This window comes from Electrophorus electricus, chromosome 5 (assembly GCF_013358815.1).
Source record: "Electrophorus electricus isolate fEleEle1 chromosome 5, fEleEle1.pri, whole genome shotgun sequence".
NCBI classification, from domain to species: domain Eukaryota; kingdom Metazoa; phylum Chordata; class Actinopteri; order Gymnotiformes; family Gymnotidae; genus Electrophorus; species Electrophorus electricus.
Window position 1 is genome coordinate 2965426 of NC_049539.1, and position 24098 is coordinate 2989523.

The 24098-nt window shown below is 37.4% G+C and overlaps 3 protein-coding genes across 5 annotated transcripts in view; 2 read left to right on the top strand and 1 right to left on the bottom strand.

The window, feature by feature from the left end:
* Positions 1 to 9087, bottom strand: part of dcaf11 (ddb1 and cul4 associated factor 11) — a 9775-nt gene extending 688 nt beyond the window's left edge. Inside the window, exons 1-14 of the mRNA XM_027023963.2 lie at positions 8859 to 9087; positions 8169 to 8355; positions 7882 to 8009; positions 7557 to 7675; positions 7007 to 7071; positions 5932 to 6032; positions 5552 to 5698; positions 4798 to 4852; positions 3253 to 3321; positions 3029 to 3086; positions 1579 to 1764; positions 1116 to 1269; positions 233 to 385; positions 32 to 138 (exon numbers count right to left, since the gene is read on the bottom strand). Of these exons, the coding sequence (XP_026879764.2) occupies positions 32 to 138; positions 233 to 385; positions 1116 to 1269; positions 1579 to 1764; positions 3029 to 3086; positions 3253 to 3321; positions 4798 to 4852; positions 5552 to 5698; positions 5932 to 6032; positions 7007 to 7071; positions 7557 to 7675; positions 7882 to 8009; positions 8169 to 8344 (1518 nt within the window). The 5' untranslated portion in view covers positions 8345 to 8355; positions 8859 to 9087. The remainder of the gene's footprint in view (positions 1 to 31; positions 139 to 232; positions 386 to 1115; positions 1270 to 1578; positions 1765 to 3028; positions 3087 to 3252; positions 3322 to 4797; positions 4853 to 5551; positions 5699 to 5931; positions 6033 to 7006; positions 7072 to 7556; positions 7676 to 7881; positions 8010 to 8168; positions 8356 to 8858) is intronic.
* Positions 9088 to 11397: 2310 nt separating this feature from the next.
* eloca (elongin C paralog a) lies at positions 11398 to 12965 on the top strand. The gene is given in 4 exon segments (XM_035526426.1): positions 11398 to 11406; positions 11615 to 11777; positions 12765 to 12840; positions 12842 to 12965. Coding segments are annotated over 4 exon segments (372 nt in total).
* Positions 12966 to 14026: 1061 nt separating this feature from the next.
* On the top strand, positions 14027 to 20975 carry flj11011l (probable ubiquitin-conjugating enzyme E2 W-B). 3 transcript variants are annotated; one of them, XM_027023952.2, is made up of 9 exons: positions 14036 to 14056; positions 14155 to 14192; positions 14635 to 14658; positions 14778 to 14826; positions 16932 to 17023; positions 18625 to 18727; positions 19931 to 20086; positions 20524 to 20599; positions 20724 to 20975. In XM_027023952.2, exons 2-9 carry the CDS (start codon positions 14167 to 14169, stop codon positions 20735 to 20737), a joined length of 540 nt encoding a protein of 179 aa, XP_026879753.2. In that variant the 5' UTR covers positions 14036 to 14056; positions 14155 to 14166; the 3' UTR covers positions 20738 to 20975. The 3 variants fall into 3 exon arrangements, with proteins under 3 accessions (XP_026879755.2, XP_026879753.2, XP_026879752.2); XM_027023954.2 differs by lacking the exon at positions 14635 to 14658 and having other exon boundaries at positions 14027 to 14056; XM_027023951.2 differs by lacking the exons at positions 14036 to 14056; positions 14635 to 14658; positions 14778 to 14826 and having other exon boundaries at positions 14170 to 14192; positions 16578 to 17023.
* The last annotated feature ends 3123 nt before the right edge of the window (positions 20976 to 24098 follow it).

The following is a 24098-nucleotide window of genomic DNA, read 5'->3' on the forward strand; positions in this document are numbered from 1 at the left end:
CCGATACAGCAGCTTGCCAGTGTTCACTCACAGAGCTGCTGATGATGTTGTCCTGGTATGGGTGCCAACTGACATCCCTGACACAAGCCTCATGACCGGTCAGACTGGACACCACACGGCCCGTCAGTACATCGTAGACTAGACACAAGAAAGAAAAATGAGGTCAGACAAGGAAGGCGGTAGCTAGGGAAGTGCTTTCTTCCAAACTGCTGTCCTGACTCTGCACACTTACTAATGATCTTGCCCGTTGAACAGCCCGTGTAGATGAACCTCTGTCCCGTGCTGAACTCAGGTGAGAAACGACAGCGGATGAGTGTGTGCAGGACGCCATGACCCCTGTAGGTCATCACCGAGGTATCGCCGGTGAGTTTGTGCCTCTTCAGAGCTACCCAGGGAAGGAACGGTAGCAGTGAGACAATCACCCTGGTTAATGCTGTAGGACGTGGTCTATTACACAGGTGTATGGTGACACAAAATTAAATAAAGATTTGTAAAAAATAATTGAAGAGTTTAAGTTCAACCCTTCATCTACAGTATATTATGCTCCTTTACTTTAGATGTTTTCCTCTTATGCACATACACTCACACACAGACGCACGCACATGTGCACAAATGTGCACACGCATTATTTAGTTCCACAATTAAACATATATAATAAAAGGCCCCACATAACTGTGTGAGGAGCAGTTAACAGTAGTGTTTTTGTAAACAGATTTATAAAAAATAATAATAATAATAATAAAAATAAACAAATAAAATTTTAAAAAAAAACTTTTCCTCCAAATATGGTGAATTCTAGTTTTTGAGTTGTTTTGCTGTCATTTCTGAGAAGCCAAGGATTCAAAGACTTCTAGTGAGCAATGTATGTACATGACCCAGGTTGACAAATATTAATACAAGCAGGCTACACTTGTAGTAAGGTTACTGATTAACTGCTGATATTTCAAAAAACAGTTCAATATGCATCCTCCATGGGGGGGGGGGGCAAAACAAACAAACAACAAAAAAAAAAACCTCACTTCTATCAGAAACCACTTTAATAGTTATTAGGCCTAGATAGTAGAAAATAAGTCTTAAACACAATTACAGACATACACACACAGACACAAACACACCTCTCTGGGGGACCTGTTGCCATCGGTAGTCCCAGTTCTGCTGGGTCACAGCGAGGCGTGAAGCAGCGAGGCCTTCTTTAGGGGAGAACTTCCTCACATCCCACAGCTTAATGGTCTGATCCTTAGAGTTACTGATCAGATACCGGGCATCGCACTACAAGGGCCATCAGGTGTTCCACAATAACATCAGGGTTCAGTGCAATTTAACATTAGATTCTAGAGTTCTCTGTGTGCTTTGTCACGTGTCTTTACGTGTTTTGCTTTGGGTGAAGACGCTCCAAAATGTTTGTTACAATGAGAAGCAGTTGACAGTTTTTTGTCTGGGTGTACATAAAACTCATTTCATTGTGTGTATTCAAGGTCTTTGTTAATGTGTGTGTCTGTCTGCCTGAGAATACTTGGTGATGGTGTGTAGTGGTGGTGCATTATGGGTCATTCCCCTAGCTCTTCTTGAACTATTCACCTTGCTGTGTATGAATGTGATGCCATCTCTGTGTCCTGCCAGCTGGCCCACAGGCTGGGGTCTGTTCTCCCTTAGTGTCCGTCTGTCCCACACTTTACAGAGTGCATCATCGCTGCCTGAGAACAGCAGCTGTGATGAACCGTCAGCAAACGCCACTGTGTTTACATCATCCTCATGGGCATCGATCTGAGCGGTGGACAGTTAGTACTACAGTTAGTTAGTACTAGAGTTAGTACTACACACACACAGACACACACACACACACCCCTAGTGCACAGGTACTCTCTCACACACACACACTCACAAAGACACATACATACATATACATATGTATGAAAGAAAAAAGAGAGAGAGAAAAATGAAGAAAAGAAAATTGCAGTTTCTAGAGAAACAAGACACTTTGGACAAAGGTTCTTCATCAGCTATGCAAGTGAAGTGCTTCTGATTTTGTAGGAGGAGCCAGTTTAGATATGAAACAGTAGATCTATAAATCATAACATTAATTCCATGAAGGATTAAGCTTTTTTAGCAGGTTGGTTTAAATTTATGTCACAAATGTCTTTCACAGATATTAATATTAACATGCTTCAAATTTGCCTCTAAGAGGTGTCCAGGAAGACTTGGTTGACTTATATTTAGATGAGTCAAGGTTTCCACTAGTGTCATTATGTGTGTATAGAAAATTCTGGCCATATTTATTAAAATAAGCATTAAGTCCTAAATGGCGTAAAAATATTGAGTGTCAGTAAAAATTCAGTAGAGGTTCCTTCTACAACTTCAGAAGAAACTCACACAATCATATACACAAAAATAAAAATATCATGGGTGAAGAGCGTTATGATTTAAGTCCAGGAGCTCTAATCTTGAGGCTGTGCTTGGGCATTAAAGCTGCCTGATGCTGCATTTTACTAATGCTGTAGCAAATTTGTTAATTTGGTGGACAGAAATAAGTACGACAGGGTGGGTGGATTGGCACAATAGCAGGTATAACATTTAACATCTGCCAGTGCTACGGGACTTGGGAACCCCTTTGCACTACTGCCTCCTCAGACCTGCTCTTAGCATAAATCCAAGTTCAACTCCATTTTCCTCACTTTATGCAGCTAAATACAGACACGTCCAATTTCTCACAATGGCATTTTAATCACAAACATTATGCTCACGCTTGGCTTTTAAAGGGGTCTGGTTAGCTATTGCGGAGACATGCCTAACCACATCTGCTGATCGTGTATTCAATCTAACCACACCTGCTGATCTGATCACGTATTCGGTCTAACCACATCTACTGATCTGATCGTGTATTCAATCTAACCACATCTGCTGGTCGTGTATTCTGCCATGCCCACACACATCTGCACCTCAATCATATGCCTTGTTTCTGCAATTGCACTGTGTACACAAAAACAGATTCCTGGGTCTCTGCATGGTACATGCTGAAATATGCACTTACCTTTAGAGTTCTCCTATTTTGTTCACGGTCAAATACATACAGACAGCCATCATTTGCTCTGTTAGAGAAGAAAATACATTACTGAATACATTTATTTAAATATCTTTACAAAACTATACAAACTACACACAATACATACTGCAACCATGCATAACATCACTAATCATCTCAAGGTGTCATTATAACGATGTCACTCAGAAAACAAGAAGGAAAGGGATACCGACCCGCCCAGAATTTCTGTCCCATCTGTGGATGCTGCCAGCGAAAATACACAGAACCTTCTCTCATCTGGACTGAGATGATAAAAAAACAACAAAGTTACATTTGTGCATTGGCTCTGCAAGGATCAGTGAATAAAGCAACTGAAAGTCCAGTGAGGTCATAGCTGTAATTAAGTACTCAAAATGTACATACAGAATATATCTACCTTTTTTCATTGAGTCACATTAACAAACATCATTTCACTTGTGCAAAATCTGATACTGTTTGGTCAGCTGTTACCAGACTTTACAATTTCCTCTATGGATAACATGGGAGGGACCCTATGTGAGTGCAGTTTCTGCATGTGAGAACATTAAATTACAACACCATCCAGCTCTATGAATCACCAGCATCATCAGGTATCATGAACATCAGCAGCAGCATCACAACATCAACCAGTCCCACAAACTGTCAACATCTTCAGTAATCAACATCACAACACAAATCAGTTTTGCAAATGTAAAACACTGTTGGGTCTCCAAGCTGATGGAGATGAACCAAGGATGAGGCTGCATCTTAATTTCAGATGGGGTGAACCTTTATAATCCAAAAACTTTTATGACAGGCTCTGACTGGCTACAACACAATGTCAATTTCTTTAACGTTATGCAACAAAAAGTTAGTAAAAATACATAGTTCTCATTTCACCTTTAGAGGCTGGGCATTTTTCCACTGCTCTATCTTCATAATCATTTTTTAAAACAAATTTTACCTTGATTTTGGGTTTACATTTTTCTTTAGATTCAATAAGATGATAAAAATCAAGGTGATACTTTTTTTTTTTTTAGCAGTGGTGTTTTCTGCTCATCTTTGCCAAGAGAGCCAATAATTCCAGAGAATTATGAGAACAACGTGTGGGATGAGTAATTCAGATTAACTAATAATTTCACACAAACTACACTATTTAAAATTCAGGTTTAACAGATCAGTGCTGTTTGAGAGACTCTAAACAAGTTCAGAAAAGGAAGTGCTATTTATCTGGAATATCAGAGGCAACCAACAAAAGCAGATATAATGAATATAATAATAATTATAATAAATCAAATAATACTTGATAGAATATTAATTTGTATGCTTATTTTAGAGTAACATATTGGTAAATATTGGGGAAATCCTGTACATAAACCCTGCACTTACATATTAATCAAAATAACAATAAAAATGCTTTTCTTTTTTTATATACCTGCATAGGAAATCATTGGATTACAGAGGAGGGCTAGTGAATTCTAATATAGTTCTATTCTACTACACTGGTGGATATGGCCAGGTCTGCTTTAATGCTAAAATAATGCGCAACAACTTTTAAATATCAGCCTTTATACCATCAATAAAACATAAGACTTTGCTAGCAGGAGCTTTAATTTACTCACTCACAGTCATGTGATGAATGAAATGGTGAATGTTTCTTATGGTAATGTGCTCTACTGTCACTCATCCACAGCAAGGGGTTCTGTGCCAGTGATTACCTGGGTTTTAATGCTAAAATGGGCTAAGAGGGAAACACTAACTTGAGGTCCAGAGCGATGTGCGTTTGATGTTCGCCATCTATACTGCAGACATGAACTACAAGGAGAAAATATGGGAAAAAAAACAAGTCATACCTAAGCCTCCAACTGCATTCCCCCTTGGTAGTCAGGTTGTGTATACCAGACTATACTCTGATCCAAACCATTTCCAGCTGAGAGTTTGTAGAGGGTAAACAGTTCAGGCTGGTGATTAGCACAGTCTATTTCAGGATCAACTATACCCTCCATTTCCCAATACCATGTTGGGAGAACAGTTCAGCTCATCAATAGGCGCATATGTGGATCTTTGTGCATGAGTGAGTGTGTGGGAGTGCATGTTCATGGATGCAGGTGTGTGTGCGGATGCACATATGAATGTGTGTGTGCGTGTGTGTGTGTATGTGTGTGTGTGTGTGTGTGTGTGTACGCGCGTCTGCATATATACATGCATATGTGCATGTGCCTGCAATATAATGGCAGGAACAAACAGAAGATCACAAAACCTGACACGCTAAAGCAGGTCTGTCACTATTTTGGTATATTACTTGTGGTAATATGCCTTGTTATGATAACTAAGTTGGATGTTACACCCTCCCTTAATACAAGAAAGTCTTTTGAATTAAGTACGTCTTGGATGCTCCATGCTGTAAACTCAATTACTTGCATTTTAATGTCATTGTCTCACTTCTAAATCCAAACAGAAGTATTAGCAGTGTACATGTGAGCATGTGTGTGAGTGTGTGTACTCTTATCTTACTGTAGTCAGACCAGCTGGAGTAGAGGACAGAGCGAGAGTCACGGGTGAAGCACACGTCCAGCACACTCCAGCCCACATCCCTCGCTTTTATCGTCCGCTTTAGAGTAAAGCCACCTCTCCTGGTGTCATACAGACGGATATTCTGGTCTGGAGGGAAAGAAATGCCGATTAGTTAAGAAGCAGATTCAACAGACAACTGCATGAAGGATCGTTTTACCGTTAATCTTTAGGTAATTGTCATAAAGTAACACTGTAGTATAATAACAGAATTAAAGGTATGGTTATATGGTATTTGTAGTACATAGATAGTTTTAGTAAAAGTTCATGCTGAATGGCTTTTATAAAAATAACATTATTATAGCTCAGTTTTCTTTTATTACCTTGACATGCAGAGAGGAACATATTCCCATCATCACTGTAAACTCCACAGAAGGCTTTCTGCTGGTATGTGTCTTTATGTACCACGTGGTTGGGCAGGAAACTGATGGACAGACCCGGATGAGTTTGATTAAGCCATAAGTAGGGACAGTACTTATGACCTCTGATCGAGAGCATAACCAAAAAGGACCTGCAAGAACCTATAATACCAAATCTCCAAACACTGTGTTCTCAGGGCACAGATTAGGGTCAATCTGGGCCTTAATCACCAGCATTAAACCTTATTCTATCAGTCAAATGTTTCACAGGTAGTGGCTGGTTATACAGGAGTCTTTGTGTGTATATACAGCTCCGGAAAACAATAAGAGACCACTCCAATTTTTTCTTAAATAAGCATCTCCACATGTACAGCAGCCGTTCCATTCAGGTGTTTGTTGAATTCCTTCACAGACACACCTCATTCTACTTAATGAGATGCTGAACAGGTGATCACTTTAACAAAGTCCTGTTCTAATGACCAACAGTATGAAAACCATTGCTGCTGTCATCACTGTTCTCCTGTGATAGAACCAGCTGCATGGGAAGAGCAGTGCTGGGATGCAAAAAGCAAGTGTAGTCAAAATACAGCTTCAGGCCATGCCAAGAGTTGGAAAGAGAGGCTCTTCATGAGGAAAAGAAGGGTTCAATTGTAGCTTTACTGGCAGAGGGATACAGTGTGCATCAGTCTTGACATTTTCAAAAACTGTTCATAAGAACAAGGCAAGCAGCAAACACATATTTATAAATGAATATGATTTTCTTTGCATTATTTGTGGTCTGAAATTTCTGTAACTGTTCTGTTATTTTGACCATTAGTCATTTTCATTAAAAAAATATGCTCTAAAATACAATATTTTTATCTGGAATTTGGAAGAAATGTTGCCAGTAGTTTATACAACAAAACAAAAACCGCTCAGCCTGGTCAAACACATACCCATCAATTATAAAACTAGAGAAAAAGATAATTTTGTAGTGGTCTCTTATTTTTTTCCAGAGCTGTATATGGATATGTGCGAGTGCTACTTCGTATAAACTCACTGTGAGCGAATACGACTGCACTCCCCATGAGAGAAACTGGATCCTCGACAGCGTCCCTGCTCCCGCTAGGTCAGACAACGCATACCAGTTATGGTCATTCTATATAACCCTGAGTTGTCAAAATCTCACAGATGTATTACATTACAATAGGCCAAGGTTTACAGACTCATTACAATTAATTATAAAATAGTTGTAGTTTCTGTATAGTTTCTATACAGTAAATAAAGTGTATGGTGTCTGTTGTTTGATGACACAAAGTAATGAATGAAACTTCAAAAAACTGTAATCCAGTGCCAGATGCTTACTAGATAACATGAAATATAGTGCATTGAATTTTCCTTAGCAATGCTGAAATCATATCAATCCACACAATATTACAGATCTTGAAATTTTGTAAACCCGACAAAGTAATTAAATTGTAATCCTCATACACATGACCTGCCTAATTCTGCTCAAAATCTCTTTAAATTTTGAAAGACTGCATATGAAAGAAAGGCACAGGGTGTGAGAAACATGCACATATGGTTTTTAGCGGAGGAAAGTCACTCACCTGGGCCAGCATATGTGTGAAGCTGTATCTGCCCTTTAAGCCTGAGGAGGCAGTGGCCAACAAGATTTGAGTACGGATCTCACTGCGATCCACTTCCTGAGTGTCTGGCTGGGTGTCCACTATAAAAGAGGAATTAACGTCAGGAATATCAGCAAAATCTACCAAGAAATATGTCAGTACAACAAAATCTTTTGTAACACCGTGTTGAACATTATAACAAATGCGCTGCTCAGCTGCTACAGAAAATGAAAGCTGAAGCTGACAGAACTAGGACCATATGAGTGTAACTACCAGGTGCGTGTAATTACTAGGTGAGCATAATTACCAGGTGGATCATAGCGATGTCCTAAACGGCCTTCCCAAGCACCATCGCTGTCCTCGTCCGAGTCTGAAACTGACTGGACGAGCTGCAGACCTGTCGCTCTGCTTCCATGGACCACCCTCACCTGGCCCCTACCACCCGGATAAACCACGACACACACACTAAACCCCAAACAATGCAAGCACTTTGTTTCTGGTTGGCCATATTTTAAATATGAAAGCAACGCATAAAAAACTATACCCATAATGTTCTACTGTGCTGAAATGACAGCAGTGACTGCTATAGTCTACCTTCTCAGTAGGTACGCCAGTACTTGCGCTAGGTTGACGTCCTCCTCAGATGTGGATGCTCTGTCGGTCTGCCTGCGGCTCCTGTGGGTCGAGTTCTGGTTGGATTCTGGTTCTGACTGGTCTGGGTTGTCGCTGGAGCCCCGACCGGACATCCCAGAACTGGACTGGGAGCCCATAGACTGAGCACCTAATAGAGAAATATGTGTACATTGGATATACTCTACCATCAGCGGTTTTTTTTTTTTTTTTTAAGATTTAGTCAGTTCCATCCGTCAGTGGATTACATTGTCGTTGTGGACAAGATGAAACAGGAGACAATACAGCCTCAGGATAAAGAGCAGCAAAGTGGGTAAAGTCTTAACTGCTTTTATACTGGCGCATTGACGGGGAAAGGTACCATATGCCTACCGAGTTCATCGTGAAATATTCAGCGTATTTAAATCGTTGGCTAAAGTAAAATAACGGGATGTTATTAAGGACTACAAGATCAGTGTGAACTAGACTGACTGGCGTGCGAAGTCAGAATCAGCTAAATGCAGATGATATAACAAAATGACATACGAAACATTAATTTTAACGGCTGAAAGAAGAGTCAGTGCCGTTGCTATCTAACGTTAACTCGCTACCGTTTATCATTAGCACACACAGCTATGCTAACGCTAACCAGCCACTAGTCTGATGGCTACCTACCGATATGCCGTATATGCTGCAAGCTTTTGACAGCTGTCTTGGTCTGCTTTTCCCGCACTCCAAGTTAGATGATCAAGCTATTGCGATGTCACCATCTATTTTTTTAAAATATTACTGTCAACTCTTTACGATGTACACTTTTAGCTAAAATGTAATCAAGACCAACTCTGTTTGTATCCGTGGCACGCCATGTTGTTTACGATGTTGCATCGCTTCTGTGTAGCTAAAATGTCACATGACCTGTCATCGCGAGATCACGTTTGCGTTTGAGACGCGAAGGCAATTTTTGAGTGACGGAACAGTTTGAGTGACGGGACGGGACGTGTTATCGCGAGATCACGTTTGCGTTTGAGAAGGGAAGGTTTTTAGCGATTCAGCATTTAACAGCGATTTAATGTAGAATTACATTTAAAAAAGAATAAACATCGGACAGAACTATCAGTACATCTTATCAAAACTAACAAAAAAACCAACCAACCAACATTCTCCATAATACATAGTACAAGCTTTGTTGCTACAGGACATTCCTCTAGCTATCCATATGTTACTTCACCATTTTAAGTTCTTAGAGGTGAATCCCGTACCTCTCTGCGATGGATGTCTATCAAAGTTACCATCCAATGCAATGTTGAGCTCTTCTCTGTGCTGACATCTTCCTCTATAATAAATAACAGCGTTGGGAAATAATGCGTTAAATTTAGTCCGTTACATTTACCTAAATACCTTTTTGAACAAATTGTACTTTTAAAAGTTGTTTTAAAACAGTGTACTTTATACTCTTACTCGAGTACATTTGCGAGGTCAAAAAGTACTTTTATTTCTTCCGGCGGGGTGGGTTGGTGAAATCCCTAAGGATGATAACTAGGTGCCACCGCTTTGCTTCAGTAACTTACACAACTGGACAGCTGACCGACATAATGAACACCGAACAGGCACATTTTCCGGCATGGGATTCAAATGACATTTATGAAAAGTAGCTTGCAATATATCCCTTTCTTTAAGCATCACATATCTCTGTGTGAAATCCTAATATGCATTATCAATACGAAAGTAAAGTGTGGTCCGATATCAATGATATTCTGAGGGGGAAAAAAGGCTAGCTAGCTACGTAGCCATAGACTACAAGTATCATAAAAGCAACAGAACTGCGATGCTTGTGGCTTATGTTATATGCATAACATTTAGCGTATATGAAAAACCTCAGTCTAAACATAACACACGAACTAACTAGGACAGACCCATAGCAAAGAAAAACAACTGTTTATTACGTATTTTTGGACGTTGAATCCAAATATGTTTTCGGTTTTTTTTTTAACCCAATATATTTACATCTACATATATGGCATTTAGCAGACGTGATCTACCGAATTGATTTTAGAGGTATCCACTTTGAACAAATAGTTTAGAACCGATTAAACTCACATATCGTTATGTATAGTAGGTCTATGCAAAATCTGTACCGAGGAAAGTGAAGCCCCTCTGTGTTGGCAAACTATTGCTGGATACTGAGCACCTGTACAAGACCGTACATATTTCCATATTTCTATGTGTAATAACAGCCTTATTTAGCTGTTATTATATATATATATATATATATATATATATATATATATATATATATATATATATATATATATATATATATATATATATATATATATATATATATATATATAAAAGTAACTCACTACTTGAGTAGACTTTTTAGAGTAATTATTATTTTAAGGTAACAGTACTTTTACTTGAGTACAGTTTTGGCTACTCTTCCTACTTCTGATAAATAATAACTCTGGAATGTAGACAAAGGGATTTTCTAAACTGCTATAGAGTAGTTTTCGAGTTTATCATTGTGCCCATAGAAGAAGGCCGGAAAAAATGATCCAACTTTGAAATTTGCCAGATTAGATGTATCATATCCTTATATACTTTAGGTAGTATGGAATTTAACCAAACACTTAACAATAGAGTATACTATATTGTACATACTTAAGAGATTAATGAGGACTCCTGATAAACAGAAGACCCCCCCATAGCTGTCGAACTGAGACGTGTTCAAAAACTTTTATTTTTGAAATACTAGACAACGTAGTTTTCGCTATGTCAAGCAGAGTTGGTGAGCTAGCGTTAGCCAGCCAGCCAGCCAACTAACTGATTGGACCTGGTTATGTAAGTCCTGTTAATATAAATTTGAGGCCTTAGCTAACAAATTATATTAAGACTTGGCTTTCTACCAGATTCTGATTTGTAAGTAAACTGCGTAAGAGACTTCAACCTATTTAACTAGATGCAATTTTGGTTTTATGGGTTTAGTCAAACTGTTGACTGACTAGATAGCTAGCTTTAGGTATTTTGCTGATGAAGCTACAAATTACTCTGACGTCAGAAAGCTAAAGCGTGATAAACAAATAAGATAAACAAGTGTAATGCTTAGGACGAAACTAGCCGCGAGTGCTATCATCATCATCAGTAAAGTGCGATTTGATTAGGTTACTCCATTACGTTTTATGTGTCATGAGTTTTGAACTGTGTATGTTAGTGTATGCCGCATGTACGTATTTATATGGATAGATAACTAGCTACGTAAATGCATCGTAAGCATTAATGATTAAACTACATATTTAAATTATTAATGCTGTTTTATTGTTGTATGACATAACACTATACTGTTTTTGCAGGAACCTCTCTTGAAGGAAGAATGGGTCTGTATTAAACATTTAAAGTAGCACTTGGATTTGAATCGGTTGGTCTGAATGTAGTGTGTAATATTAATTACAGATGGAGAAGAGAAAACCTATGGCAGCTGTGAGGGTCCTGATGCTGTATATGTAAAGCTAATCTCTTCAGATGGACATGAGTCTATTGTGAAGAGAGAGCATGCCATAACGTCTGGCACCATCAAAGCTATGCTGAGTGGTCCCGGTGAGTGTGTCTCTTTTCTCGGTTGTCTATTGCTTTGCACAGGAGTCTTGGTCAATAATGTTAATTTAGACAAACAAGTATTTTCTCCAGAATTATAGCAATAAATTACATTATTGTGTTGCAAATTTAGTTGAGAAGTACCCCATGTGAGCATTACAGGACCTTTCATTGTTTCAGTCAGGTGACCCTTTTCTTTGTAGGTGCTAAGTAAATGAACTAATGCATCTCAGTAGGAGACTGACAGAGAATTACAAGATTGCAAATCTTTATTCTGGGAAAAGAAAACAACCCTATTTTACAAAATTAGTTTTGAATAGTGTGTTGTTTTCCGGTAGTAACTGATTTAAACTTTTTATCAACAGACTGGTTCAAACAGGTAAATAATGCTGCAATTATTGCCCATTTAAACTTTCAGTTGTTTACACCGACCAGCATTTCTTTGTACTCATAACAGAAATTTAATAGTTAAATTCAGTGGGAATCAAGTGAAGTACTTTAGTTATGTTTCATTTTTATTTTATGTAAAATTGTTAACATTTAAAATAAGGTCTCAGTGATCATTTGGTTCAAAACCAAAATATTGTCAAAGTGCATAGACACTCTTGTTCTGGACAAGCATTTTTCACTCTGCTGGAGAGTAGATCACAAAAATGGGACGTGGTCATGGTATGTGACAGAATGCAACAGAATGATAATTGACAACTTAAATCATCACAGTATTCGATAATATATTTCATTGGCCTAAGGTTGTTTCACAGTGGTCCTTTTAATAAGCTTATGTCTTTCTGTATAATTTATCTGACTGTGACTGACAACTTCTGACAACATAAGCATAAGAATTTTACCATTTGTGGTATTGCAACTGTTTAACATGTCTGTCTTTTGTTTCAAGGATCTTGAATAAGATTATTTAATTGTTTGTGTGTGAGAGAGAGAGAGAGAGAGAGAGAGAGAGAGAGAGAGAGAGAGAGAGAGAGAGAGAGAAAGTTTGGTCTTCTGGTCAGTTTGCAGAAAATAAAACAAATGAGATAAATTTTTGGGAGATTCCTTCCCATGTTCCCTCAAGTGTGCATGTATTTTACCTACAAAGTTTGTTATACAAACAGCTCTACAGAAATCCCAGAATTTCCTATCACACCTGAGATTGCACTGGAGCTGCTAATGGCTGCTAATTTTTTAGACTGTTAAAAGGATTGAACCTGTTTGCCATGTAGCACAGTTTTGCTTTGCGATGTGGTTTAATTTGTAATATTAAGAAAGTGCTTGATTTGTACATTCTGTGTATATCCATTGGTGGTTATGGTTTTACTGCATTAAAATGTTTTAATTTATTGATAATTCAGTATTGCTAATTTTATTATGGTTATATATTTATATTATTATTTTCTTTTTATCTTCTTTGGTAAGATGGCTACTTTTTGCTGCTGTAACAGGAGAAATCATCCTAAATGAGTTTGTGTAAAATTAAACTTAAAGTATTGTCTACCATCACCAAGTCACACAGCATTCTTTTTATTTATGCACTTATTAGATGACAAATAACTCTGTTTGATGCTGAGGCTGTGATTCCCTGTGTGGATAGATCAGTCACTTAATCACCACATTAATGCCATGTCATAGTTTTCATGCATGATTGCAATGAACCTTATCAGTATCACCATAAAGAAGATACACTGTTAAGCATAATCAACCTTCCTACAAAAATATTTTAAATGCATTGCTATTCATTCTCACTTTGCCATGGTATCTTAAACAACAATATCAGCAAAGTCTAGTTTCATTACAGTATAAGGGGTATCAGAAGTTGACAATTATATCTGCATCTCAGATTGATTTCATAACTCATGAATATGTTTTAGGAACGCACAGTTAATGTTAGTGACAGCTGCGTATAAATATATAAATGGCTTGAAATGTTAACATGTAGAGATATACATACCAAATGTTTAATTGGTACATTTAGGTATTGTATTTTAATGTACTGCGTCAATTTGTTAGGCCTTTTTTATTTCTTTCTTAACTAAGGGCATGCCAATTTACATTGTAAAATGTAAAAATGATCCCGCAGCTTAGGAGTTTCCGTGCCGTGCAAGACTTGTATTTTATAATATTTCAATTTAGAAACGCGGAACATGTGCAGTAGGTAAGTCAGGTGTGGCGGCTCGGGCGCTTTGTGCAGCGCTGCAGTCGATTCCTCGTGATCTGTGCTCGTGACGTACTCTGCTCGCGCTGATTTCAGTTCGCTGACGGGGGGGGTTCCCATCATGGCGTCCATGCAGGTAAGGGGTTACCAGTCACGTCTTTTGTTGTTGTTTTGTTTTATTTTATTTTATTTTATTTTTTTTTATCTCTGTGGTTGTGTTGTGTTTATTTGTAGTGACACTAAACCATGTGGAACACCTTCAGTGAACAAAGGTATTGAGTGGTGGTTTTGTAAGTCGTACAAACAATTTACTGCCGCTGTATTCTCGTTCCTTCGCAGCTTCAGCTGCTTGGCTGGCCGGGTTGTTTACACTCGCTACGGTGTAGCTTTGCTAACCCAGTTGTTGATCTTGCCCATCTATGATAACTAGATGCACAAGACAGTCGTACAGTAAAATAACTATAGTCGCCATCTATCTAGTATCTAGTTGTATTTTTTAGTTTGTTGCAATGTGAAGAGTTGCTCATTTGACGTTAGCTTGTGTCGCTTCAAATGATGGCTAGCTAACTCAAATAGCCTAACGTTAGCTTCTCAAACTAACTTAAGCTACATAGGCTCTTGCATAGTTTCTTAGTGAAAAAGTAACCTGGCCATCTAAGCCTGTTTGTTTACATCGTTCTCTGACCATTGGGAATGGGAATTCTGGAAAATCAGTGCTGCCAGGATGCACGGCAGCAGGTAAACATAAATAGAGGCTAGCTGGGGTTCGCTGTCCTAGCCACCTCATTTCACTGGCGTTAAGATACATTAGTAGCTCCGGTTAGTCAACTAATTTATTTCATTGTGTTATTTCCAAGGAGGGTGAAGTACAACATTTATCCAGGGTTCTATGAAACATGGACTCAGGTAATTTAATAATTTCCTAGGTTACAGTGGAGCGATATTTTCCATTGTCCGTAAAAAGTATTAGACGTATTAAAAATGCTTCTCCCGAAATTAACTTAGGTCCGCTGTACACTCGATTAGCCCCTCATTCGACGTATAATCTTACACATGGATTGTATGGCTAGGTTAACGGTTTCCCTTGTGTTGATAAACGGATGAACAGTTCGAATCCTGGGCGCTCTGCAGTCTGGTGAATTCCCTGCTCTAGCACATTTAGCTACTAACCCTGGCAAATCACTGACTGAATGAGTCGTGTTTCAGCAGGGACCTCGCCAAACTAGGCTGTTTTCCGAAGAGAATGCATGGATTCGTCTCCCTGTCACAAAGGATGTCTACTAGCCTTGGAAAGAATTTAATGTAACTAAAAAATTAAAACTCCCCAGATGTTAGGTAGTGTTCCTTTACTGTGCTAATCCTGTTAGTCATCAGGTTTATCTTTTGTTCTCCGGGTTGTCCATCAGACTTGTCACCATTTCTATAATTATTCATTATAATGGTAAAAATGAATTTAAATTTGCCAATAATAATATACAAACAAATACTTTCTATATCTTCTATAACTTTCTTTTCTTTGCCTCATGTTGGATCTTTTTAGGTTTAATACAGACAGATTAAAATGCATCTAAAACAAACCTCTGGAGGGTACTGTATAAAAAGGTTTATTAACAGAAGTCAGAAGCTGACATAGAAGGGGAGGTTGTGGTAGGCATGCAGAGAAGGCCTTGCCATTTAACATGCTCTTAATAAAGGCAGTGTATGCAGTAAACGCTCACTTAAATAATTCATAGTTTGCTTAGCTGAAGTTCAGGTTGGAATCCTGTGGCTGTTTTAGTGATGGACATATAAAAATGGCACTGGGCTCTCCTTAAGTCACTTACTATAGAAATATATTAACAGACACCAGCCTATTGAGAGGCTAATCGCTGACAGTGTTTTCAACTTTTTGGTTTTGTTGGCAATGGTGACGTTGGTCAAACACAGACTGTGTCACCTGGCATTTGTTGGGAAGTGATGGTGATGTAAAACATTTTAAACAGGTTTGCTATGGTCACTGTTTTACAGTGTTACTTATATACTGTTATATTTCACCTGCTGATTATTATACTGATCTTATCAGAAAGATGTTGCTTATTTGGCAAATAGTTTACATGCTGCAAGGTACAACACTTCATGTTTTTTTGGCTGTGATGGGAAGATTGTTTAAGTCAGGTTACTCAGGGATGTTATGTCAGTGATCTGCCGTTTTCTATGTTTATTTTGTTTTGTTTTTGTTTTTGCCTATTGTACAATGAGCATTTGTTCATGCAAGCACCCAGTTGTACCTTCTTCAAGCTAAAATTCACACATTATGGCTATTGGGTATCAAGAAAACCTTTGAACAGAGTAGGCAACATTTTTTTTAAAAGTATTTTAAAATGATGTATCCTTTTTACTGGGAATTGTTTATTACCACATTTGAATGGGTAAGAATGCCTATTGTTCATTAAATTATGAGAGATTCCAGAAGACTGTTAGCGTTACCTTTTAAAGCTATTAAATATAACTGAAGCCATAATAAAAAGGCTTTAGGTATGTAAAGAAAATATAATTCCCTCTTACTAACTTTTTTGTTTGTGTCTGGTATTTTATAACTGAGGTATTTACTTTTATTTGACAAAGCCTTTTTGTGGTTTGGATGTGTTTTTGCCGTCATTTTGTCTTTTACTCTACAGGTTGGCTCAGTTTCATGTTCTTGTTGGTTAAGTATGTACAGACTGTGGTGTCCAACTTTGTGTGCAATCAGCCATGTAATGTTGAGGGTTGTATGTCCCTTTCTACCTTAATGTGGACATGCTTAGTAGGTGTGTACATCACACCTACTGTTTTGAGTTTGTGTTGACTGCTTTCCATTAGGTTTAAGCAAACATAGTTTTATTGGAAAACTTTTCTTAAAAATACATATGTTGATCTGTTACGAAAATTGTCATTTTGTTGACCAGACCTATTTAAAATATCTAGAATCTGTGTTCATCAGAAATTCAATTCCTAGGTTAGCTGTGTTTTTCAACTGTTTTCCTTCTCAACAGAAAAGGCTTCACAAAGAACTATTGGCTTTGCAAAATGATCCACCTCCAGGAATGACTCTGAATGAGAAAAGTGTGCAGAATACTATTACACAGTAAGTGTGTTGGTTGTATTGAGTTTATGTCTAGTGTTTTGAATTAATCTGAAGCACTTGAGAGCGAAATATATTAAACCACTTTAATATCAATATCCTGTTAATAGCATATTTAATATCATAATTTTAAATAACTAAATAGCCATGTGATTATTAAAGACTTCTTAAATATGCTTACTCAAGCGGATCCCTAAACTGAAAAGCTCGAGAGTTTGTTGTTGTTGTTGTTGTTGTTTGTTTTTTGTTTTGTTTTTTACAAAACAGTAGCACACCAAGCTATTTGTTTTTTTTCGCCGATGTGCATGTCTTTACATTTCCTTAAACATACTAAAATGTGATAATAATAATTGGCTGTTGAATACCAATTATCCCCTTTTGAGAAGCTGAATACAAATCCTCTGGCTGCTGTTTTGCTGTGTGACTTTTGTTGATGTCACAGAGATTAGACAGGAACACAAAGAAGGTTGTCTTATTACTGGCTTTCAAAAATGCAGTGGGTAGCCATGGCCCAGGGTGCAAGAGCCTTTACTGTCTTAGGTCTTCTATCCCTGCTGATACACAGCACCATTTCTACTGGTGTCCTACACTGACTAGAAAAGACTAGATGGTTGGTTAAGTGTGCCATGGACAAAGTGTGCATCAGGCCTCGTGTAATGAGGAGACCCAGTCACATGGTAGGAACAGACTATGAATAACATTGGAAGAAATCTGGGTTTGTATAAATGATTGATTGAATGAATAAACACATGCGCGTACACAAATACACAAAGCAAGCTGTGCATGTGGGTGGTTCTCTCTGAAAATTAGTTCTCTTTTTTTTTATCTTTCTCTGTTGTAGGAATATCAAAATATTGTGTTGCTGTTCCTCTTTATTTACTAGTTATAGGGTCCGTCTGACTAAATCAGATATAGTCCTCTTCAACATTTTTTTTATGGGTAACGATGTGTCAGAAAAAAGGGGGAAGCAATATTGTTTACCAGCTTTTAGTTAGGTGTTTGTACTAGAGGTCACTATAACATCAATCACATGCATCATAACACAGACAGAAAACAAGACCATAAACAAGAGATTGGTGTCAATATATAAGAACACTAAATAGAAGTGACTAGAGTTGGTATGTCTAAACTAATTTAATTGATCCAGCTTCAACTATTTGAGGTGACATTTTTCTTTTTTAAATTTTTTTTAAGAAAAAATGTTGTAAGAGCATGGTTATGCTATATGTGCTTCTAGACCCAGTGGACACAACGCTGCAAACATTAGTAGCTTCTCTGATTTAGCATGCGTGATTTGACTTGTCCACTGACTAGTATGAACTTAATCATTAATTATGTTGAATTTGTTAAGATACTGCAGTCCAATGTTGCTGCAGGTGATGGATACATCTACTCTAGATAAAACCTGAGTTGTTCAATTACAATGGTTGTGTTGGTGCGTTTTCCAGTTAATAGTCTACAAACCCACCACTAAATCAACAAAAATGGGTAGAAATTTTTCAGTCCTTTTTTTGGTGAAAAAATATTCAACACATGTTCTTTTGTCATTTTTTTTTTTATTTGGATGTTAGTACTGTTTATGGTTGTGTTTTCTCACTTTGCAGGTGGATCATAGATATGGAGGGAGCCTCTGGCACTATTTATGAAGGAGAACGATTTCAACTGCTTTTCAAATTCAGTAGTCGGTACCCCTTTGACTCCCCTCAGGTACGGTGCCTGCTACAGGAGAGTTGTAGTAAAGAAGCAGATAGTAGCGGTGTAGTATTTCTAGTCAGAATCCATTGTAACGTTTGACAACACCTTTGCATTGCTGCAAAATCTAAAACATCAAGCACATTCAATGTAAGCATCTAGTTATATAGTTCATTCCTTACACTAGATAAGCCTAAACAGGAGTTTCTTGACTCCAGTGTTTTTGAAGATTAAAATAATAATGTCTTGAAACATTGCTCTTCGTTATTGACTCCTGGTCCTTGCATTTGGGGTCACCACCATCCTTTTTATTTTTTTCAGTCAGCCTTTTGGAAACCTTCAGGCTATATATATATATATATAATTTTTTTTTATTTATTTATTTTTTTTTTAGACTGCTCTGAAATTTGTGCCCATAGAGTGCTCAGCCCCACGCGCTGCCACATGTGTCTTGAGTATGTACTATGGCCATTTGCAGGTTAGGGTTAATCACCTGCAATGGGGGAATTAACACACAATGTCCTGCTGAACATTTGTTACACAATGTCCTGAAAGTCCCACAATTAAAAGGTGGCAGTCTATACTGTTAATCTTTAGTTTAACTTGAATGTGCTGCAGAAACAGCTGTTTTGTCTTTACAGTATCAGTATGTTTAGAAGGCATTGCCATTATAACAAGATTGATCCACTGTATAATTGTTAGATGTTGTCATTATTATCAGCACAGAATATCCTGATATCCTGTTTTAGTCCATGTGACCTTGTACGGAACAGCAGGACTATGTGGGCTCACTGACTGGTCCAGCTTCTGCTTGCTGTCATAAAGTCAGAATGGTACACTGTGAGCTGATGGGCAGCTGGCAGTAATGGTTGTGTTTTGAAGCTACTGCGAGTGGCTTTGAAGTATAAACATGATGGAACCGTAGAGCTGAGAGTGACCAGACTGATATAGGCTGTCTGCTCTCATGGAGACGCCCCATTGCTTTGATTTTCCACCCGTTTGAGACAGTGCCAGATGCCCCAGGGAATCAGAAAGAACTGGGTATGCTGAATGAGCTGCACTTCAAGTCTTATTAGTTTCTCCTTCTATTAATGTACAGTTGTGAAACCATTATAGATGCTTTCTCCTGGATCTCTTGCTGTATCATTCACTGCAGTTTTCATTATTGTCACAGAAATAATTTTAACAACTTCACTGTGTCTGTCTGTGCTTCCACAGGTAATGTTCACGGGAGAGAATATACCCATCCATCCTCACGTTTATAGCAACGGTCACATCTGCATGTCTATTTTAACAGAGGACTGGTCTCCGGCATTGTCTGTGCAGTCTGTCTGTCTTAGCATTATCAGCATGCTGTCAAGCTGCAAGGAAAAGGTGAAGGTCATACACGCTCAACTGTACATGCTTTTGGTCACAGCATATCTGAGTAATGGAGTATATAAGAGACTACTAGGGCTGTGTGGCATATAACTAGTATTCTGAGCTTTGGCTTTTATAACTGCATTCTGTTAATAAAGAAATACTGTCAATTGTCATTTTCAATTGGTAATTTTCTGACATTTTACACACTATTGATTTTGAATTCAGTAGTCCTTTCTGCTGGCCATCTTGTGACATAATCCTCATTAGAATTATTTCTTAGTCATGTAATGTACATAGTATGGATGGTTTGATGATAATTGGTCTTTATGGTGCACATAACATGGACAGTTTGATTAAAATAAATCTGCATGGTTTCTTAGCTAAGGAAGCTGAGAGTTTTCTTCAAACCATAACTTTTTAAAGCAATTTTAACCTATGCTTTCTTGCAGAGACGGCCTCCAGATAACTCCTTTTATGTACAGACGTGTAATAAAAATCCAAAGAAGACCAAGTGGTGGTATCATGGTAAGAATATCGGTTTGTGTATATTAGAAATGCAATTTTTGAGATTTAATGGGTGGTTTTCTTGTTGTTTTCAATTAGACCCTTTTTTTTTGTCTTATTTTTTTATTGTTTATTTATTTTGCAGATGATACCTGTTGATATTGAGCTTTGTATTGTACTTAGAAGAAGCAAGTCCTACTGGAATACATAAGCACTTTTTAAATCACTCCGTCTTTGAACTGGGACTAGACATAAGGACCAGACCAGAGTGGCTCTGACCTGTTATGTGGAGTACTATTGGATATTTCTTTGAGAAGGGTAAAATTAAACTGAAGATGAAGAAAGAAAATCCACCAAGCCAAGAAAAAGTATGAATTTATTTTTTAAATTATTTTTCTTCTTCTTGCGAGTCGTTGTGTGGTTTTTTGTTTTGTTTCGTTTTGGGTTTGTTTTTTTTTCCCTTTTCCGTTTTGTGGGTCATAGTTTAGGGGTGTTTTTGGGAGTAGGTTTTGGTTTTTTTGTGGTTTGTTTGTTTTAAAAATCTGAATTCGTTTAATCTTGTTGATACGTTTTAAAGTCTGTTTTGACATTTTAATGTCTGTGTGTATTGTGCAATAATGATGACAAATTATTTGCTTTATTTTAGTACTCAATCCAAATGCTTCATCTTAGTTTATATTAGTTTATATTTACTGTGAAGATATCTAAAAAGTTTAAAAAATTAATTTAACAAAATATGGCTTTCCATTTTATTTGCAGTTAAAAGGATTTTTGTTGCTCTCGTATACTGTATGAAATGAAACCATTTTTCCTTGTTTATGATTCAGATGTTTTGCTAGGTGGTCTGTATGTTTGCCATCAAGTATCAAATTCTAGAGCCAAGCGTGATTATTTGAAGACTCTACTGTCATGTGAACCAAACCTTTTTTTAAGATGCATCCTATCTGTGTAGCCAGGCTGCTGACACATGAACTGTTAATGTACCGAATGTTAGAAAGACATACGTTTGTTTTTCTTGGTTTTATTTTAAAGGTTCAACTTTTGCTTATACTTAAATGAAAGATTTGTCTTTTTTCAGGAGTTTGTAGAAGGGAAGGTTTCAGAAAATCTTTTTAATTCTGTGCATTTGTTTTGATTGTATATATCTTGGCTAGTGTATAATTATTCTCTAAAGTAAGGTTTGGGTGTTGTGACCAGGAGAAACATTTTTCTGACTTGGGTAATAATTTTTTGAGAAGTTCCTACTGATATTTTGCATTAAAAAAAATGTATTTTTCCCTGAAAGACTTACATATTTAAAACCGAGATATGTATGTATATTTTGAATTCCAAAATAACTTCAGCTTCATGTAGATTAATGCTTCTGTAGAGGGAAATTTGTTTTAAAAATATAAATATAAAATTTATTTTTTTAAATGATTTAGCTGTTGCTGGGATTGGCCTGCTGATATGCAATCAGTCCCGTCAAATATGTACAATGTATTGATCATGTGGACTTCTGCAGTGTTTATAACTATTGCTAACGTCACTCCAAAGATGGGTTTTGTTGCCATTTTTTCCATAAATACTTGAATTCTTGATTTGCCTTGGTTTACCATGAGTGTATGGCCTGCAGTGTATTTTCAAGAGAGCAAAAGCAAATGAGCAAATGATGGCCATTACATCTGCTTCAGCACTTACAACAATGTTAAGATGCGGTACGCTTAACTGAAAGAATGTAAAAGTTGTGGTACACAGGTATTAGTATTTGAAAATACCATTTGCCATCAACCTGAACAGGGATAATCCAATAGGTATGCAGTAGTTATTTTTTAAAATTGCTTGATGAGTTCATTATCCTTCAAACAGTTATTGAGTATTTTTAATAAAAAGTATGTTTTTGCTGTTGGCGTATTTAATAAACACAGATTTTCAATAAATTAAAGCTGTTCATAGTACAGAAAATATTTCTGATACTAGCACTTGTGGTTTAGGTATATGTGCATGGTCAGGCATATGCTAACTGCAGCATTGAAAAAATGACTTGCATAGTTGCTGCCATTGATGGGGGGACTGGGGTAAACGAAGTCTTCCAATTAGTTTAGGGGTGGGCTACAAACCAAATTGTTAATAATGGATACTAAATCATAACAGTAGAATTTGTTGCAGATCTGTGGTCTACAGTAAGATGGTTGTTAGAAATGAAGCTGAAAATGCTCCCTAGTGGTTGTCATCTCAAGGTCACTGTATAAACAAATAAAATAGATTCAGGGAAATTGTTAACATAAGATAAACATTTGTTTTTGAGTATTGAGGCATTGGAAGGTTACCATGCAGGAAACAACTGCTCATTAAAGGGAAAAGGTCTTCCTGGATATTCTACAACGTTCTGTGGACAACAGAACACGGTTAGCAATTTGGTTGACGTGAACATGAGCTCATGGGAAAACAAAAATAATTCCAGAACGTCCCCCAAGCTGTCACCTGGTGGGGGTAATGTAATGTGACTGTTTTGCTACATCAGGGATTGAATGACTTTGAGGGACTAATGAATGCCTGTGATCTCAAACTCGAATCTCAAACTTGTGGGTTGCATTATGACCAAGACCAAAATGGGAGTAAATCACTAGCACACTAGCTCATGCTAGATTCAGAGAGTCCTGACCTCAAATGATTTGAAAAGCCAATAACTGAAATTAAACAGACCAAAATACCCCATAATCACTGTATAGGACAGGACAGCAACTGCCAAATGTGCTTTGTAGTGGTTATTGAAATAAAGGAAGTTTATTTTTATAAATGAAAGGGTTTGTGGGGTTTTTATGTTGTTGTTTTTTTATGGTCATTGAATATTTAAATTTTCTTACTAATGACAAGGGAGAATAAAATTAATGTTCATGAAATAAGACTTTCACATGAGATGAAGATCAGGTCACAATTCAAGAGCCAATCAGATCCAATCAGATAATTACAAAGGGTTTATGAATGTTTTTTTTTTTTTAAAATTAATTATATAGCAAGACCAGATGAATTATTTAACACACAGAATGACAACTTTATTAGAGAAACTCATCTAGTAGCACATGGGACCTCCTTTAGCCTTTAGAACTGCAGCAATTTGTTGTGTCATTCATGCAGACAGGATATAGCTTCTCACAGTTGCCACAATTTAGATGACGGTACTGATGTGCTATGAACAGTTCATTCTACCTCATTCCAGAGATGCTCTGTACAGCTAAGACCTGGGGACTGTAAGGACCAGGCAAGCAAAGAAAACTCACTGCTGTGTTCTTGGAACCAATCCATGACTATACAACCCTTGTGGCATGGTGGTCTTGCTGAAACAGGGTACTTATGAACTTATGCTTAGGTAAGCTCTAGTGTCCAAATGTCCATCCATGGGGTATGTCAAGGGTATGACCCAGGGTATGCCAAAAATAACTTCTCTTCACCATTACTCTACCTCCACCAGCCTGAACTGCTGACACCTGACAGGAAGGCCTCATCGATTCATGCTGATTGTACCAAATTTGGACCTTCC

Coding starts and splice junctions, on each gene's coding strand:
- flj11011l (XM_027023951.2), top strand. CDS start 16,806: ATGTTGATCTGTTACGAAAATTGTCATTTTGTTGACCAGACCTATTTA. Junction 17,024..18,624: donor GTGCAGAATACTATTACACA/GTAAGTGTGTTG, acceptor CTCACTTTGCAG/GTGGATCATAGATATGGAGG. Junction 20,087..20,523: donor TGTCAAGCTGCAAGGAAAAG/GTGAAGGTCATA, acceptor GCTTTCTTGCAG/AGACGGCCTCCAGATAACTC.